General features: G+C 40.3%; 1 protein-coding gene across 1 annotated transcript; it reads right to left on the minus strand.

Moving 5' to 3' along the window:
* Nucleotides 1-925: 925 nt before the first annotated feature.
* On the minus strand, nt 926-3504 carry LOC145766909 (GTPase Era, mitochondrial-like). Its single transcript, XM_082578615.1, has one exon. It carries the CDS (start codon nt 3097-3099, stop codon nt 1876-1878), a length of 1224 nt encoding a protein of 407 aa, XP_082434741.1. The 5' UTR covers nt 3100-3504; the 3' UTR covers nt 926-1875.
* Between the last annotated feature and the right edge of the window lie 13036 nt (nt 3505-16540).

A 16540-nucleotide genomic window follows, 5' to 3' on the forward strand; every position in this document is an offset into this window, starting at 1 on the left:
CACATGTGTGGCTACGTATAGCCTACACGTGGAAGAGTTCTTAACATTTTGTGTATTGCATGAACAACAGGCTCGCATAAGACGCGATTGTATGGCAGACCTGATGTTTTTCAGACTGTGCAGAAGACACAAATGAATTAATTTTGGTACGATATCAAAAATTCTATACCATTACATCATCTAAAAGGTGGCACCTATCTAATAGCTTGAAACAAATGCTTCTGTCTGCCTCGTTAGCTCAGTGGCTAACTTCCCGAGTTTGGATCAAGCGGCGTTGGTTTGGCTCTCAAGGTGTGCGCTTGAGCAACGCATTTTAGGACTGTACGCCATTTAGTGGATGGAGTACCCTAATTCGCAGATAAGAACACTTCCGGGCCTGCATCAGCGGTTCAAAGCCTCTAAAATTATACGAAACTGCAAGGAATAGCATATCAAAGGCTTCGTCAGTCCAAAGGTGAAGATTCAAAACCAAATCAATTGAACAACCAGAAAAGTACAGGAGACACCCACGAAAAATGCTTGTGCACTCTACTAAGCTAGTAGGCTATATACACACCGCCTTCGATAGGCCCAGTGGCGTACGCAAAACATTCCGTGCGGTTAAAACAAATAGATCTGAGTTAAAAATATCCTTTTTACGCCCAATTCGGCAACAGTCTACCGATATTAACAGTTTTTAAATACAGTAGTCGCCGCTTAAGCCCAATTTGGTCCGGACTTCCGTTTAATAAGCCTAGAATCGTGTGGTCCGGGGTGAGCTTAATAGGCGGGGGCTACTGTAGCCTACTATGAAACATTTGAGCCACTCTGGGTGGATTTTGCACTAAAAACATGAAAACACTGCAGCGGCTTTTGGAAAAACGATTTCGCGCCGTACTCCTTCCCTGAAAAAACGATAAAACTATAAGGTGACAATTAGTTTTATTGTCCAAAAATGTTTTATTTTTACATGTTTCGTGATGAAGACCAGGCTTTGTTAAAACAAAATGGAGAGAAAGTGCGGGTAGCCTACCAGGTGGAATAAAATTAAAAGCCAAATCAGTTGATTTTCAACAATATTGTACAGTGACATCTCATGCCTAAGCAGCTTGTGACAAGATTACTGAAGGTAGCACAACATGATTGGTTTATGGCATATAGAAAATAAAGCATACCAAATATGACGCAAAATAGACTATAGTATGGGCTATCCATTGAAGTACAACGGCAAGTTACTTGATACAACAGGTTAAGCTGAACAAAAAGACACATTGTGAACGTCTAAAAAATCAAGGCTGGGAGTTGGGAAAAAATGTACGACTCCGACTCATTAAGTTTATAACTGGCAGACTCCGACTTCAGCATTATCAGATTATTTTAAATTTTTGCTCTTTTTCTTTTTAAATTGTAATCGATTTTAAATGGCGACTTTCACAAAATCTGACAAGTTGAACAAACAGTTCTATTTTCTGGAAAAGATTTAGAGCGCAATACAGAGAACAAGAAACAATATTTAAAAAAGAAAGATTGCAAACAAAACTTTCATTGTTTATCGTTTCGTATAAGCAGGAGTCCGGTACATCTAAATACCCATTGTCGTCTTTTATGGGGCATTGTCACAGTTGTCAGTCTAAATTGGACCATTTTTGCGAATTACAGTTTGGGTTACGATTGGGGTGAGGATTGAGATTACGGTCAGACGACCACTTAAAATATCAGCTAAATTCTGAAAAAGCAGATAATGCCTGGAAATTTTTAGGGTTGCCAGATTTGTACATTTAGAGGTATTCCCGGAGTCGGCCTTTTTTTAATGACTCCGGACACAAAAATCCCTCCGACTCCACAGGCCTGTGAAAACTAGTGATTGTCAGAGCAGGTGATAAGTATTATACTAGATCAAAGAGTAGACACAAATACATGAATATTGAACTGCACGGAAAATACATCTTTTAAGCGCCGTTTAGCGCCGAAAGCAAGCAGTTTCGAAGATTTTCGTACAAATCGTTCATGTCGCCGTTTCTTACAAAATAAATCTATACCAATTTCAAGAGAGTGGTTAACAATTTGCCAGTTAGAAATATGAATGTCAATATAATATGGCAATTCTTCTGCTAGGTTTTCGAGAAGGGATGAGCGCATTGCACCTTTGACTACGTCATAAGGACTTGCGTCTGTTACAACATCACTATGGTATCTCCATGGTTGAGATAGAGCCCTTGTCATTAAATGTGTTTTCAACTTATCAACTCGTTGTCCTTTCAAAGCCGAAATAACAAAAATTTCTTTGAAATGTGGCCAACCGCGACAATGCCGTAATTGATTTAATATTTTTGCTTCAGTTTTATTAGCAAGATCGATATCACTAGGATTATTTAATATCTGTGTTGTGTCCAAAGCTTTAAGTACACTACTCTCAATTTTTGGAAGACTAATCGGCTCTAATGTCATTTCGTTGATAGGTTTTGGAAGTGCAACACCATCAACAATACCAGATGTCAAAAGGTTGGTTAAAGAGAACACATCTTCCTTTCTTGTCAATCTATCAATTTTGTTCATCACAAGGATACTTGGAACAGATTGATGCTTTAAAAGATGTAATAAAATCTCTGGGTGTAAAAATCCTCTGCTGGTCTTGCGTTCAGAAAGATCCACCACAACCATTACTAAGTCTGCCTCATTCATACACTGCCCAGGTAAATACGCTTGATGGAAACTTCCAGAAATCTTCTTGGCTTTTGCTTTGTTATGGATGCCAGGTGTATCCTGAAATTCTATTTGCACATCACCATCAGTTAAAACAGCAAGAGCATTTTCCTGTGTAGTGTCTATTCTTTTTGCTGTTGCCAAAATCTGCTTTTCTATGAAGGAATTTATTAATGTGGACTTTCCTACATTTGGCATTCCAATAATACCGACCCTAAGACGCTTTGGATTTCTTGGTTGAACAGGTTTTTTGTGCAATATTTCCTGATGAGCCTCATTATGTATGCTCAAGTGTTTCAAACGTTTTGGAGCAGAAGAGACACAGCTCAAAACTAAACACAATTGGCTTCTTTCCATTAACTTATATCCCACTCCAGTTGCGATATTCAAGTTTCCAAGAAAGCCACTCCCAAACATTGTACAATTGAAAACTATACTAGAATGCTTGTTAACAACAAGTAAATGTTATAATGTGAATATACCGACAATCTTACACCTAACACCTATTAAACTGAATGCTATATGATAATGATATACATATGTATTCAGCCACAGGAAGTATAACTTTGAAGTGGGATGACATATTGACAGGGGTCGACCTTAACTTTTTTTCGCACTGGCCAACCGGACCAGTGGCTCACCATTTGCACTGGTCCGCACGAGATCGCACTGGTCCGTCCCGTTTACTGATAAAAACAAGATTGTCGTGGGAAGCACGGAGAGACGTTTGATTAAGTTTTCGACTTGACATAGCTCCCTTTTGACTACAATATCGCAACTTATGACTGACCTGCTTTCAACTTTATGACTGACCTGTTTTAGCGTTGCAGATGAAACAAAAGATGCGCATATTCCCCGCCTTTGATCGGGTTTCTATGGCAACGGTCGTGTGTGCGCCATGCAGTTTGTGTGAGTCCGTTACTGCGTTGATTATGTCGTGTGTGCGCAATGCGGTTTGAACCAGCCCTTGTTGCGTTGGTTGGTGGTTACGTCGTGCCGAGACTTCAAGTTCATTTTCACAGCGAGCGATTCACTGCCGAGTGCCGCGACAATTCACTGCAGACGTTTCGACTTTCGAAAGCAACATCGAGTCTGTTTGCAAGCGCATAAAGCTAAACGCACGCTCCGTCTACGTAGCAAATTATGTTGTTTTTGGGTGCATTCAACATCTGATGACATTGAATCGACACAAAATGGTAGATTTTTGCTATGTCGCAGGCAACAAAATCAGTCACTTTTACATTGATTTAACGTCAGACGTTGAATCAATGTAAAAATGACAGATTTTGTTTGGTGTGGAATTGTAGCATCCTACTCGTTCTAGTGATTATTTATCGCGAAGCTGTTGCGGTTTGCATTCAAAAAATGTTGTCCTGCTGCCGATCGCTAGTTCATCTATTGTTTTATGCATCAATACAGCATAAAAAGTTGGCGCCTATGTTGCAGCTAGTCAGGAAGTGCAAATTTTGGTTTGTATCAGCTACTTGAAAGGAAATATTTTCATCAGACAAAATGACCGAATTTTTTCAAGTCATTTCGGACAAATGACCGAAAAGCGTCAGCGAAAAAAAAAACAGGGTTGAAATGATGTAAAAATGGCTACTTTTGCCATCAGCTCGTTAACCACGCCACTCTAATGTGATCTTTAAAGCAATTGCCTGTACTATTATTGTTTCAGCTCCGTATTTTTTTGCGTTAAACAAACAATTGTAACAATTCAAATTTAAAATATATTTTTGCAGCATTAGCTTTATTTTTGTCAAGAATTTTGCGGCGGTCATTTATGACCGACCAATGAGTCGGCTTCGACAGACATTCGAGTTCATTCCGGCGGTCATGTCCGCCATGACCGCTGGATATTTCGAGGCCTGATGAATGGTGGCAATAACATGGAAATATACAATGGCAATAACAGTAACAACAGTTTATCTAGGCAAGACATTTAATCTACTGGGCTACCAGAGCTCACGTGTTGTTGCGATTCCCCTTTTCTTTCGATTTAATATCGTCACGTGATGTTGCGATTGCTTTTTTCTTATGATTTAACACGTGATGTTGCTGCCTTTTTCTTACGGCTTAACACGCACAGATCACGTGTTTTCTTGTTTGAATAGAAGCGCAAACGAGAACCACGCACTAAACGTTCAAACGACATAATGCGATGATATTTTCGCACTGGACAGTCGGACCAGTGCGAAACGATTCGTACTGGTCCGCGGGGAACTCGCACTAGACATTGGCCAGAGGACCAGCGCTAAGATCGAACCCTGATTGAACATAAAAAAGACAATCATAAGTCATAACAATATGTAATCAAAAACAACAAAAAAACAGATATGTGGTTGGTTGGTTTTGAATCTTTAACCTCGAACTGACAAAACCTTGATAGGTTATTCCTGGTAGTTTCGCACACTTGTAAAAGCTTTTGACGCAGGGCCGGTTACCGAGATTGACAGAGTGAAGTTTCCGATTGTTGAAGTGTGGTTGCTGGGGAATTATTCCATCCATTAGGTGCCCCTGAATGGAGAGCAGTCCTTAGAATGCGTTGCTTAAGTGCACATCTCTAGTCGAACCAGCGCCACTTGATCTTAAAGCTTCTTCGTTCACAAAGCCACACACCAACCAACTGAGTATATTATGCAATTAGGAAAAAAAACTTATTCTCATGGCCAATCGATACTATACTTGGTGTGTAATAAACAAATTATCTAAGTTACCGTGCGTTAGAAAATGTTTATGTTTTAGGATATCACAACTTCATTTGGTAAAGTGTTGTAGCCTATTTTTAATTGATTGATTAGAGAATGAATGTCCTCAAAAATTTGTTTGATAATGTTCTTTACATAAAAACTTGCTGTTGCCTTTTCATGTTGGATTGCTTCTTGGGTGTGAAAAAGTGACTATTGTTCAAAGAATGATAGATTTCAATTAGATCATCTCTCGCCTGATTGCATGACTGGGTATTTGGATAAGTCCAGAAGTTGATTCTCTCTGAAGGTTATGATGTACTTCCAAATTTTAATAATTTAGTGAACCTGTTTTGATCTCTTCCCATTTTATATATAAAATATGAATTCAAGTTACTAATTCAGGTCACTATTGCTGGACTTAATTGGATCAGGTCACCACGTACACATACCTAGGGTCCCTCAATACACAAGATGGAAGATGCACCAATGATGTAAAAAGAAGAATCGGTCAAGCAAAAGCGTCATTTTGGAAATGCAAGGAATTTTTAAGAGAAATAAATTTACAATTGAAACTGAGACTTCTATCTTGTTACATCAAACCAGTCATGTCATATGGAAGTGAAAGTTGGACCTACAGCAATAGTGCAGGCCCTTAGGGGCAAAAACAAACATCTTTAGGCTAAACGTGTTACACGTTGTTTTTTTGCATTTTTTTGTAGTTGATGAATCTAACTTCAATTTTAGTGGGTGCCGCAACTTTTTGGGCCACGTGATCACCCCCAAATCGGGGATTCCCCCCAAATCAATTTTGAGCTCTTTTCACGGCATTTCTATGCAATTAGATACGTTTTTTTTTATTTGGACTGACTGCCACAACAAAATACACGAGATAAAAATCACCCAAAATTATGTTATTAATGACGTCATAACATTAATTTTTTGCTTGTTTTTTTCTTATTGTAGTCGCTTGTTTGTTGTTGGTGTTACTTTTTTGGTTACAATAAATTACCAATGCTAAAATAATTCCCTCTTCAAATATGACGTCAGCATTGCATCATGAATGACGTCATAATTTTGTTTTGTGATTTTTTTTCCAGATGTTTTTCGTACAGGTTAGTATGGTAGGTAGGCAATAGCCAGTATTTTATAAAGGTTGATTAGTGATAGGCCTATCATGAATGTAACTACCAAAAAAACTACTCATCATCGGCGTATGAGCAGATCTTTCCAGGCTAGATTGGAGGGCAGGAAATCATCAGCCACTCAACAGTCTTGTCGTCCAGGACCCTCATACCATGCGCACCGTGTGGAGGAAGGCACTTTAACATGCAGATATCCAATCCATGGACTTCTGTCCAATCCAACCACGAACCAATGAGATGCTACGTTATCTGTCCAATCGTGACCATTCCAGCATTCAGCCAGAGAATTACATGTAATTATTACGGTACTTTGAACTTTGTTTGGTATTTACAGAAGAAAAAAGAGCTATAGCAGAGGTGGGAATCAAACCCACGTCAATGTAATGACTACCACCGCTCTAACCCAATGCGCCAAGTCAACCGATGGCAAAGCATTGATTTAATTTAGCTAGAATTTGCATTTTTCCTTTATTCTTTCTAGACGCAACCTTGAAGACGTCATGAACAGCGTAGCTTCTGATTGGTTCGTGGTTTATTAGAAATCTGCTTGTTAAAGTGCCTACCCCGTGTGGAGGCCGGTGGGTTAGGCAGTGGTGGATGACATGGTCTGCGGTCTGTTCAGTGGCACCACACTCGCATTCTGCGAATCGCTTTTGTCTCAATTTGGACCAGGACCGAACAAAACCCAATGGCGACGACGTTCCACATGTGGTTCGTCCAGTGTTCCGCACTTAAACCAAGTTTTTCTGTGTTCTTAGATAGTAGTTGTGTGGCAGGCACAAAGGGGCGTCTTGATTTCAGCCGCTGCTTTGAAGGTGGTGGTTGCTTGAATGTTGCATGGAGGGAATGGTCGGGCTCCAGAGCGTGGCAAGCAAGAGAAATCGTGGCTCCTTTACGACGTAGCTCAGCAGATTGGATGCCTGCTAGGATGGGTAGGTAGTCCGTCGGAGTGGTACGCAGGCATCCAGTCACAGTATGCAGTGCATCATTGATGGCGGTATCAACGTGGTTGGTGTGAGAACTACGGCACCAGACTGGGGCGCAGTACTCAGAGGTGGAATGAACAAGGGCTAGGGTAGCTATACGAAGAGTTTTGGCATCAGCTCCCTACAGGAGAGGAGCCCAGACTGAGCCCTGTGGGACGCCGTTATTAAGTCAAAGTAGTCTACTTCGACGACCGCTACTAGTTGTGAGGGTAAAACTGCGGTTTTGCACAACTTCCATCATCATATGGACCATGTGTCTGTCAGGAAGCAGACGGAGTAACTTGCAGGTAAGGCCGCTATGCCATACGGTATCATAGGCAGCCGTGAGATCAACAAACACGGCGCCAGCCTTCTTCTTAGCCGAAAAACTGTCCCCAATGTCTTGGGTCATAAGTGTGACCTGATCTACGGTTGATCGTCCGTGTCGGAAGCCAGCTTGCTCACGGGGGAGCTGCGGATCTATTATTGGTTCGACACGGGCGGCCGTAGATGAGTCTCTCGAGGATTTTGAAAGGGACGCAGAGCAGTGAGTTTGGAGGGTAGCTCTTCAGATCCCCTGGGGGCTTCGGCTTAGGAACTGCAACCACAAGGGCTCTTCTCCAGATTCTGGGATTTCTCAGGTGGCGGAAACAGCAGGAAAAGAAGTCTTTTAACCAGGACTTTAATGAAGCAGCAGCATGGAGTATCAACTCCGGGCAAAGGTGGTCAGGGCCCGGGGCTTTACCTGGTTTTATGTGCCGGAGGGCGGCAGAAAACTCCTCAGGGGTGAACTCACCCGAGATGTTGTTGCCGTCTGGGGTTTACCCTCCAGAGGTCCTTCATTTCTTGCAAGACAGATCTGTCTGATTCACGGTCTCTCGATTTGTATTTCCCATTCTCCACGAGTTGTGAGGCGATGGAATTTGCTAAAACCGGACATTGTTGCCAAGAGGCACGTGATCTACCAGTTAGGTTGTTCAATGTACACCATGCTATGCGGCTGGAGTGCGTGAATTCGATTGATTCAAAAGCTTCTGTCCAGCAATCCTTCCTCTTTGAGTCCAGCCTTGCCAACAGGGCTGTGGCTGAGCGGTTGGTATCGTTGCCCTGGGGGGCGTGGAGGAAGTCGGAGTAGAGGCTTTTGCACTCCTTATCCCAGCACGGTATGTAGGTCTTTCGTCGGCCGCGGGGGATGGATTGTTTTGCCGCTGATGTTATTGCATCACAAAGTCCTGGTAGGCTTTTTCCACGTTGTTGTTGTGTGAGGATGGGATATATTGTGTGGCTTCGTTGGTGAGGAGGCTATAGTACTCCCAGTTAGCCATTCTGAAGTTCCATCGCTTAACAGGCTTGTTCGTGACAGGCATTGTGAGCGTTGGAAACGTGATGAGCGAGGATCAATGTTGGGACTGGGGGAACCTGTCTAGCACACGTCTGTCCGGTGAGCAATTATCGGGTCATCACTTGCAAAATTGAAAAAAACGCAAAATTGGAAAATGTACTGCAAGTAGCTGAAAAGCATTTTCCCTAGGTTTTTTGCATTAAATCATCACCTTTATGCTCGTTGGACATCAGTTCACATTCGTGATATTGAAGCATTTGGGCAAACTGATTCCACTTTGAAGACACATTTTGCTGAAAGGAAGTTTGTGGTTACAAAATCCGGTAAGAGGTTTTCTGCAATGGCACTTGACCAGAATCATGAGCAGTGCAATGCTGTTGTTAAAGGTAAAGGAGGTACTATAGATTTGTTTCAAAACGAAGAACCTTTAAAACGATGAATGATTTCTCAACCAATGATTGTAGAAACGGTGACAAAATTTCATGATGAAATTGGCTTTAGTGACAAAAAACTCCAATGGCTACATCACGAAGAAAGTAAAGGTTATCACGAGAGGTTTCGTGAAGAATTGATTTGTTTGGTACAAACGTTTGAAGAGCTTGGCAACCCTTTCACCGACTCGTCTGGAAAACTTTTGACAATGTGCTCAAGGCAAGCCTCCAATGATGAAGGTGTGCAACAGCTTCTAAACCTTCATAACTTTGGGAAAACAAAATTTGAATCGTTTGGATCTTCCAGTTTTCTTGAAGATGAAAATTTTGGAGAACCAATAATCAAAGTATCGTTAGACTTGTTCGGCAAAACGCGAACACCAAAGAAGAACACACAACCCATAGTCAAATATAAATCATCCCTTCTTCATAAAGTGTTTGTTTCAAGCTATGTTCGTGGCAAAGATGCTTGCTGTCCTGTTCTTCAAAGCTGTTCTTCAAGCACGAAGTATCATTGTACCCTATAGCATTATCTGTGAACGGCTCTTTGAGATCTACAACAAAATCGGCTCTCGAAAAATGACAGCAACAAAACTGCGTTATATCAACTGGTTTAACAAGCTGTGATAACTTCAGTCGATCCAAACTTGTCTACGATTGTTGTTACATCGTTAGATACAGCTCTTAGCAATTAAACATTGGACATGTCTGAGATTTCCTCGTGTGATCACGAAAGAGGAAGAAAACCGCTAATTTTTTCATCTTGAATTGACAGTGTTAAGATTCAGACATTGCATAATCTGGTGTCGTGTAGGCCTATTCATTTGATTTGTAGATCAATTACATATTATTTTAAATTTTGAAGTGGCATGGCTAAAAGGGAAATTCACCCCTGGTAGTTGCTTTTCTGGTTATACCCTTGATGACGTCATTATTGCGTCATACTGTACAGGTATTATTGTTATTGGAAAGCCAACATCAATTTGAAAACGTTGAAAACCAACGCCAATTTCAAAATTTTAAGCATTTGTAAAACTTATAATGATAGTAGTTGATCGCTTTCTCCGGAATAAACGTACATTTGGTTCCTGAATTTCAAGTTGTCTAGTCTTAATAATGTAATGATGATGTCATAAAAGATGCAATCATGACGAAACTACTTTTGGGAATTGTGAAATGGTTCTAGTAACCGGTACCGATACTCCAACTAAAACCAACAGCAAACGACCAAAATCGGGTAAAAAATCAAAAAAAAACTTGATGACGCCATAATGACGTCATCAGTCAAATTATTTTGTGTTTGTTTTGTCTCACTTATTTTTGTGTGCTTTTTAAGTAAAAATGTGCAAAAATCAAGTATGTAATGGCACAAAAATGCCGTAAAAAGAGCTGAAACGTGATTTCTGGGGAAATCCCCGATTTGGGGGTGATCACATGACCCAAAAAGTTGCGACACCCACTAAAATCAAAGTTGGGTTGACCAACTGCAAAAAAACAATGTGTAACACGTTTAGCCTAAAGATTCCCCTAAGGGCCTGAACTACAACAAAGAAATTCGCAAAAAAATTAATGCTTTTCAACTCTGGTGCTACAGAAGAATATTAAAAATATCATATAAAAACACATCACAAACGATGTAATTAGGAAAAGAATTGGAGTGCAAGATAGATGGGCAAATGACTTAGCAAAACAAATGACGAAATTCGCGAGACATATTTTGAGAGGATCAGCAGGACACTGGACAGCTACATCAATTGGTTATTGAAGGTACGGTGGAAGGAAAAAAGTGCAGGGGAAGAAGGAGACGAACATGGGGAGATGACGTAATACAGGGGGCTGATTTGTCAAGCATCAAAGAAACAAAAAGAGGAGCGGAAGAACGTGACTTGTGGAAGAAAATGAAAGCCAACCTTCGGATCGGAGACGGTACGTGATGATGATGATTGCTGGACATGACACGTTTAAATTAAAATAAACTAAACTATGTTTGTGGTACATATAGTTTATAAAAATGCCCTAACTTGTCACAAGAATTGTGATTTCATTATACATTGATTGATAACATTCCTATTCATGATCTGCATTATTTCATGTTGTTAACAAACCTTGATGGATAATCAATAATTTGATACTGTAGAGTAGACCAGGGGTCACCAAACTACGGCCATCGGGCCGAAACCAGCCCGCAAACTGGTTTCATCCGGCCCGCCACGTGCTGCGGAAATAACAGCTGCACTACATTGTTGTATGTTGAATTTGTACATTTTTCTACCAGGCAGCATATACATGTTGGTGTTCTGTTTTCATCATTAGGCCACTACAAATGGGGACAGCCTAGGCCAAATTTGAAAAGATGTAATGTCTTTTCAAGAGCACGATGATCACAACTTTTCTATTCCACCGCTGACTTTGTTATTTATTGTGTTCAATTCAAGTCAATGGAGATTCTAAATAGTTGTATATCTTTTCACAATTTGCATGCGGCCCGGGGCTGTTAATCTCGCAGCAATCCGGCCCTCAGAGAAAAAAGTTTGGTGACCCCTGCTGTAGACCGTACACTCACTGTAAATGTTTGCATGCACAAAAATCTGAAAATGTCACAATGCGCACTGTGTACTGCAAAAATTTTGACTTGCACAAATGCATGGCAAATACAAGAAAATCTGCTATATAAAAACAATTTTTTAACAACATTTAGGTCAGTGGTTCTCAACCTTTTTGTCTTGGTGGACCCCTTTTGGTGCCTTCGAAGCGATCGCGGACCCCTAAAAATTCTACTTGAAATTTTGGTATATTGCGTCTCCTTATGGAATCATAATATTATGTTACTACATAAGCAGTGGTCGAGTGGTTAGCGCGTTGGGATCGCAGTCGAGAGCCTGCATGTTCGACTCCAGCCACCCGCACTTGCTGAATTGTTTCTCTGGGCAAGAAACTTTACGATAATTGCCTCTGGGTGGCGCCGATATCGTCCCTTGCCGATATCGTCCCACCGATATCGTCCCCTCATTTATCGGTATGCGCAATTATTTACGCCGCCAGAAAAAGCGTCAAATGCGGCGGGCTGTTGGACTTCAACTGGAGCGTTAATGCCGATATCGTCTCTCAACGAGATTCGCAATTATTTACGCCGCCAGATAAAGCTTTATATGCGACGGGCTGTTGGATTTCAGCTGGAGCGTTAATGCTCATGTGTACCAACGACGACGTTTCCTTTTGTTGGTTTTATTCCCGTAAACTATTGGTAACTTTATCATTGCTGTTGTTTTCTTGGAAACTCCGACTCGCAAGACAACGCCAAACTATGTATCCTGTCAAAAATATACGCATCACAATGCGCTATGTGTGACGTCATATTTTCTCACTGCTACAAACTGTTTAGTTTCGCTTTTTTACTACTCACAAACGAAATGTACTGCAGTTGCACTGTTTCAATGTCTTTTGGCGTTGAATCGTTGTAACTCGGTGGCTTTTTTCACGGAGATAGCTTCTCTTCGCCTTTGTTTGAACCATGCGGGGCTTGATGGTTTTGCCATGCCGTGCGATTTTGCTGATGGCGAGACGATGGGTGGCTTTAATTAATTGCAAGGGATAGCTGAGGCAAGGGACAGCTATTTGCTGAGTCAAGTAAAACTTCTATTTATTTTTAAATAATATTATTTGTAAAATTCCAATTTTTGTTTACTGTTATTTCTTACACGGCGCAGATGGTAGGCCTTCCTGTAGTATCGATCAAGATGTCTCTCTATTTTCAGTTGTTCTACAAGTTAATGCATTTTTGCTTTAATTTTATTTTTTCTGAGTTGAATGTAGGCCTAGCTTTGACCTTAACGCTTTTGACCTTTTAAATCTAACCTTTTAGCCTCTGAAGTGCAAAATTTGGAGAACTTGAGCCAAGGAAGAATACTGAGAGGAATTTTTGCGTACGTCCTCTCCCCTCTTCCAGTCAAAATTGTTTTGTGGTCGTGCTAACTACTGATATATAGCTAGCCTACTACATAATTTTTCATTCAGGCACGTTTTAAACCTTTCAAGGTTTTGCCACCTTTTTCCGTTTGTTGTCGTGCTGGTAGGTCTATATCTAGGCTTAGGCCTACCATATTTTTTGTGACTTCAAAACGGGACGCCTCCAAAGACCAAGACTAGCCTACTTAGCTGTGATTTTTTAACTTTACATTTTCCGATATTATTACATATGCCTACATTTAAAGCCATCCCGGCTGTCTTCATTGACCGTATTGTCATCAAGAGTTCATGCGCATATTCTCTGTCTAAATATCGGTTTCAGTTCGAAAAATAGAAAGGAATTGACGTTAACGATAGGCTACAAAATAATTCGAATTTAGGTTTTTTCTATAAAGCAAAAGGAAGAAAGAATAACTCCCAATTGCACTGAATTTACCCAACACTGCGTGCAAGCATTTGCAAATTTACTTATTCACCCAATCATACTTTTCTGTAGATAACACCTTCTTCAAAAAGACATTGTTCAATTTTACATTCTCGTAAAAGTCGGAGCAGGACCAATCAGTAGCCTATTGATTTTTCATGTGATAACGGCTTTCACGTTCTGCTCCAGCATCCCGCTTCTGCTCTCAGACCACATGCTCTTAATAATGGAAAAAATTCACCTTCAGCAAGTAGCCTAGGCTACACAGCAACAACAGTAACGAGAACATGCTAATTGGTAATGTTCGTGCATTATGCTGGCTGGCTGAACGCCCAAGCGGGACGTTTGGCTGACCGATTTCTGTTAACAAGATTTTTGTTAAGTGACTGCCATTGCCAAGTTAATTCAAAACATCGGTATAACCCAATTGAATTGAATTAATGCCAGGCGGAAAAACTGAGTTAGGCCTACCGGTACTCGTTCTGTAGTAGCCTAAAGTCCCGACTCCCGAGTTTAAATTCGCAAAGCATTCCGAATGCCTCTTCTCCCCTGAAGAAATCCCGCGTACGCCTGTGGGCCTATATTACCAGATAACGTACCACACTAGTAAAAAAACATAAAAACTATTCATTTTTAAATCATTGAAAGCTATTGGCATGACTATTGCTACATGTTAGAGTTGACGTTTTTTGGCTATTTCTGTGCTTTTTACTCTTATACTAGGATAGATGTGTGCTTTCAGTGGGTTACGTTGGACTTGTCAAAAAATGTTCACGAAAACAAACTGATTGGTGACTAGAGGAACATGAAATCTATATTCCTCGGACGAAAGAGCAGTGCAAAATTCATTAGTAGTCAGCACTCAGCACAAGGCTATATTAAAATAAATGTTAAGTTTTTAATGTTGCCAGATAGCCTAATGCCAAATCAACTTGTTCGATCCTACTACTGCTTCCAAAAAAATTCTAATCACACTTTCATTTGGCTTTTCATTACAGCCCGACTTCAAAAATACGTCTGGTATCTCAAGCGCCAGTGCTTTCTCTTTGCTTTCTTCCTTGCTTAGAACTATTTGAAAGGTATATAGCTCATTTATATATACACTTGAATACAATGAAGGAAGTTTCTGATGTGAGTAAAAATCATTAGGTAAAAATCACCCAATTCAATTCAAAAATAAATTGAATTGAATTGGGTGATTTTTACCTACATTGACTGCATTGTTAAATAGGCAAAAGCTTAGCTTCTGGCAACACTTCTCTCAAGAGACGATTTTGACATGGGGACGACATCGACCTGGGACGATATCGGTGGGACGATGTGTTCAGGGGACGATATCGGTGGCATTCATTGCCTCTACCCAGTGATCGATTTCGAGTAATGGGTAGTACCAAATTTGAGTCATAAATAGAGTAGACAACCGGAAACAGACATAGCCGTCGGCTGCAGCGTAGGTCAGGTGTACGTCGGAAGGCGTACACCGATGCATAGCGCTCAAGTCCGCTTTCCTGCAATGCAGGATAAAGATATGACAAATAAACAAAAAACATAGCCTACTTAGAAGAATTTGCTAAATTCGCAACGCTTTTGACGATTGATGAGATGGACTGATGAGATGGACTTATGTTATGAGCTAGGCTATACGTTGACACACAGGATCAAACATCAGTAATCTGTATACTGATTTAAATGTTTTTTCTATAAATTTTATTAAAAGTTAATAGAATACTTGCGACCGTTACAAAGAATTTTTCCCTTTTTTCATTTGTAATCAATATTAATTCTTTATAATCGCAGTCATTGCAAAACTGTGAGTGGTTATTGACTGCTGACTAACTGGGAGTGGTGATAGAAATGCAAACGTTAGTCAGCAGTCTAAGTTAATCATATCAACAACCTGCTGTTTCAAAAGAATTAAGTTGCACATAGCCAACATAGCCTTATTAAAAAGGTTTAAGTCAGTTAGATGATATTTTTAGTTATAACCAAACCAAACCTTTGTGCGATGTCCTTTGCAATTTCAAACGACGCACCAATGCGTTGCGACTTACAATTTGAGAATCACTGTAGGCCAGTACATAAACAAACCACAAACAATTTCTAAATTTCATAATTTATCAATCATGCCGAAAAACTCGGAAACTTTCGCGGATTCCCTGAAATCGCTTCACGGACCCCTTGGGGGCCGCGGACCCCCGGTTGAGAACCACTGATTTAGGTCCTATTTAGGCTGTTAACTGCATAACTTACAGCCTTTAAATCCACTTGATACTAGCTCATCTGAGTTGCTTTTGATTGAAATTGAATGTCAATGTCAGCGTCTACTTTAAGTAGAACTGCTTTTTATCTCCTTTTTCTGCATGAATGCTCATGAAATTCTTCCTATCTTTGAACACCTCATAACCTTTCACATGTCATCTGAATGGCTAAAATTGCTTCGATCCAAAACATCACTAAACAAAAATTATTATCACAAATAACCTGTTTATTCATGACACTAACCTATTATATTATACCAGTTTAATTAACTTGAATAATAGTGTTGAATTTAGCAATTGAACATTACACGCTCCAACACTTTGCAATGTTTTCACTTTGAGAAATAATAGTGTTGCCAAATAAAACACAAAACCGTAAAAAGAATACTGTTGCCAGATGACCAATTGCGAATAAAAAATCACAAATTTTTGATTCAATCCTCAGGTTTTGTCTGCGCGGTATCCGCCTGGCAAAGTTTGCACACGCGGCGCGGTTGACAACACTATCGGTAACCTCATTTGCTGACGTTAATTTAATACGTAGGCTACATGCTGTTGATCACAGCGGAAAACCATAATATCTTCGTTGGAAAGTTGTAACATAAAATTCCAGAATCCTTTCGTCTGTATGCGATGACAC

This window comes from Aplidium turbinatum, chromosome 3 (genome assembly GCF_918807975.1).
Source record: "Aplidium turbinatum chromosome 3, kaAplTurb1.1, whole genome shotgun sequence".
Lineage (NCBI taxonomy): Eukaryota > Metazoa > Chordata > Ascidiacea > Aplousobranchia > Polyclinidae > Aplidium > Aplidium turbinatum.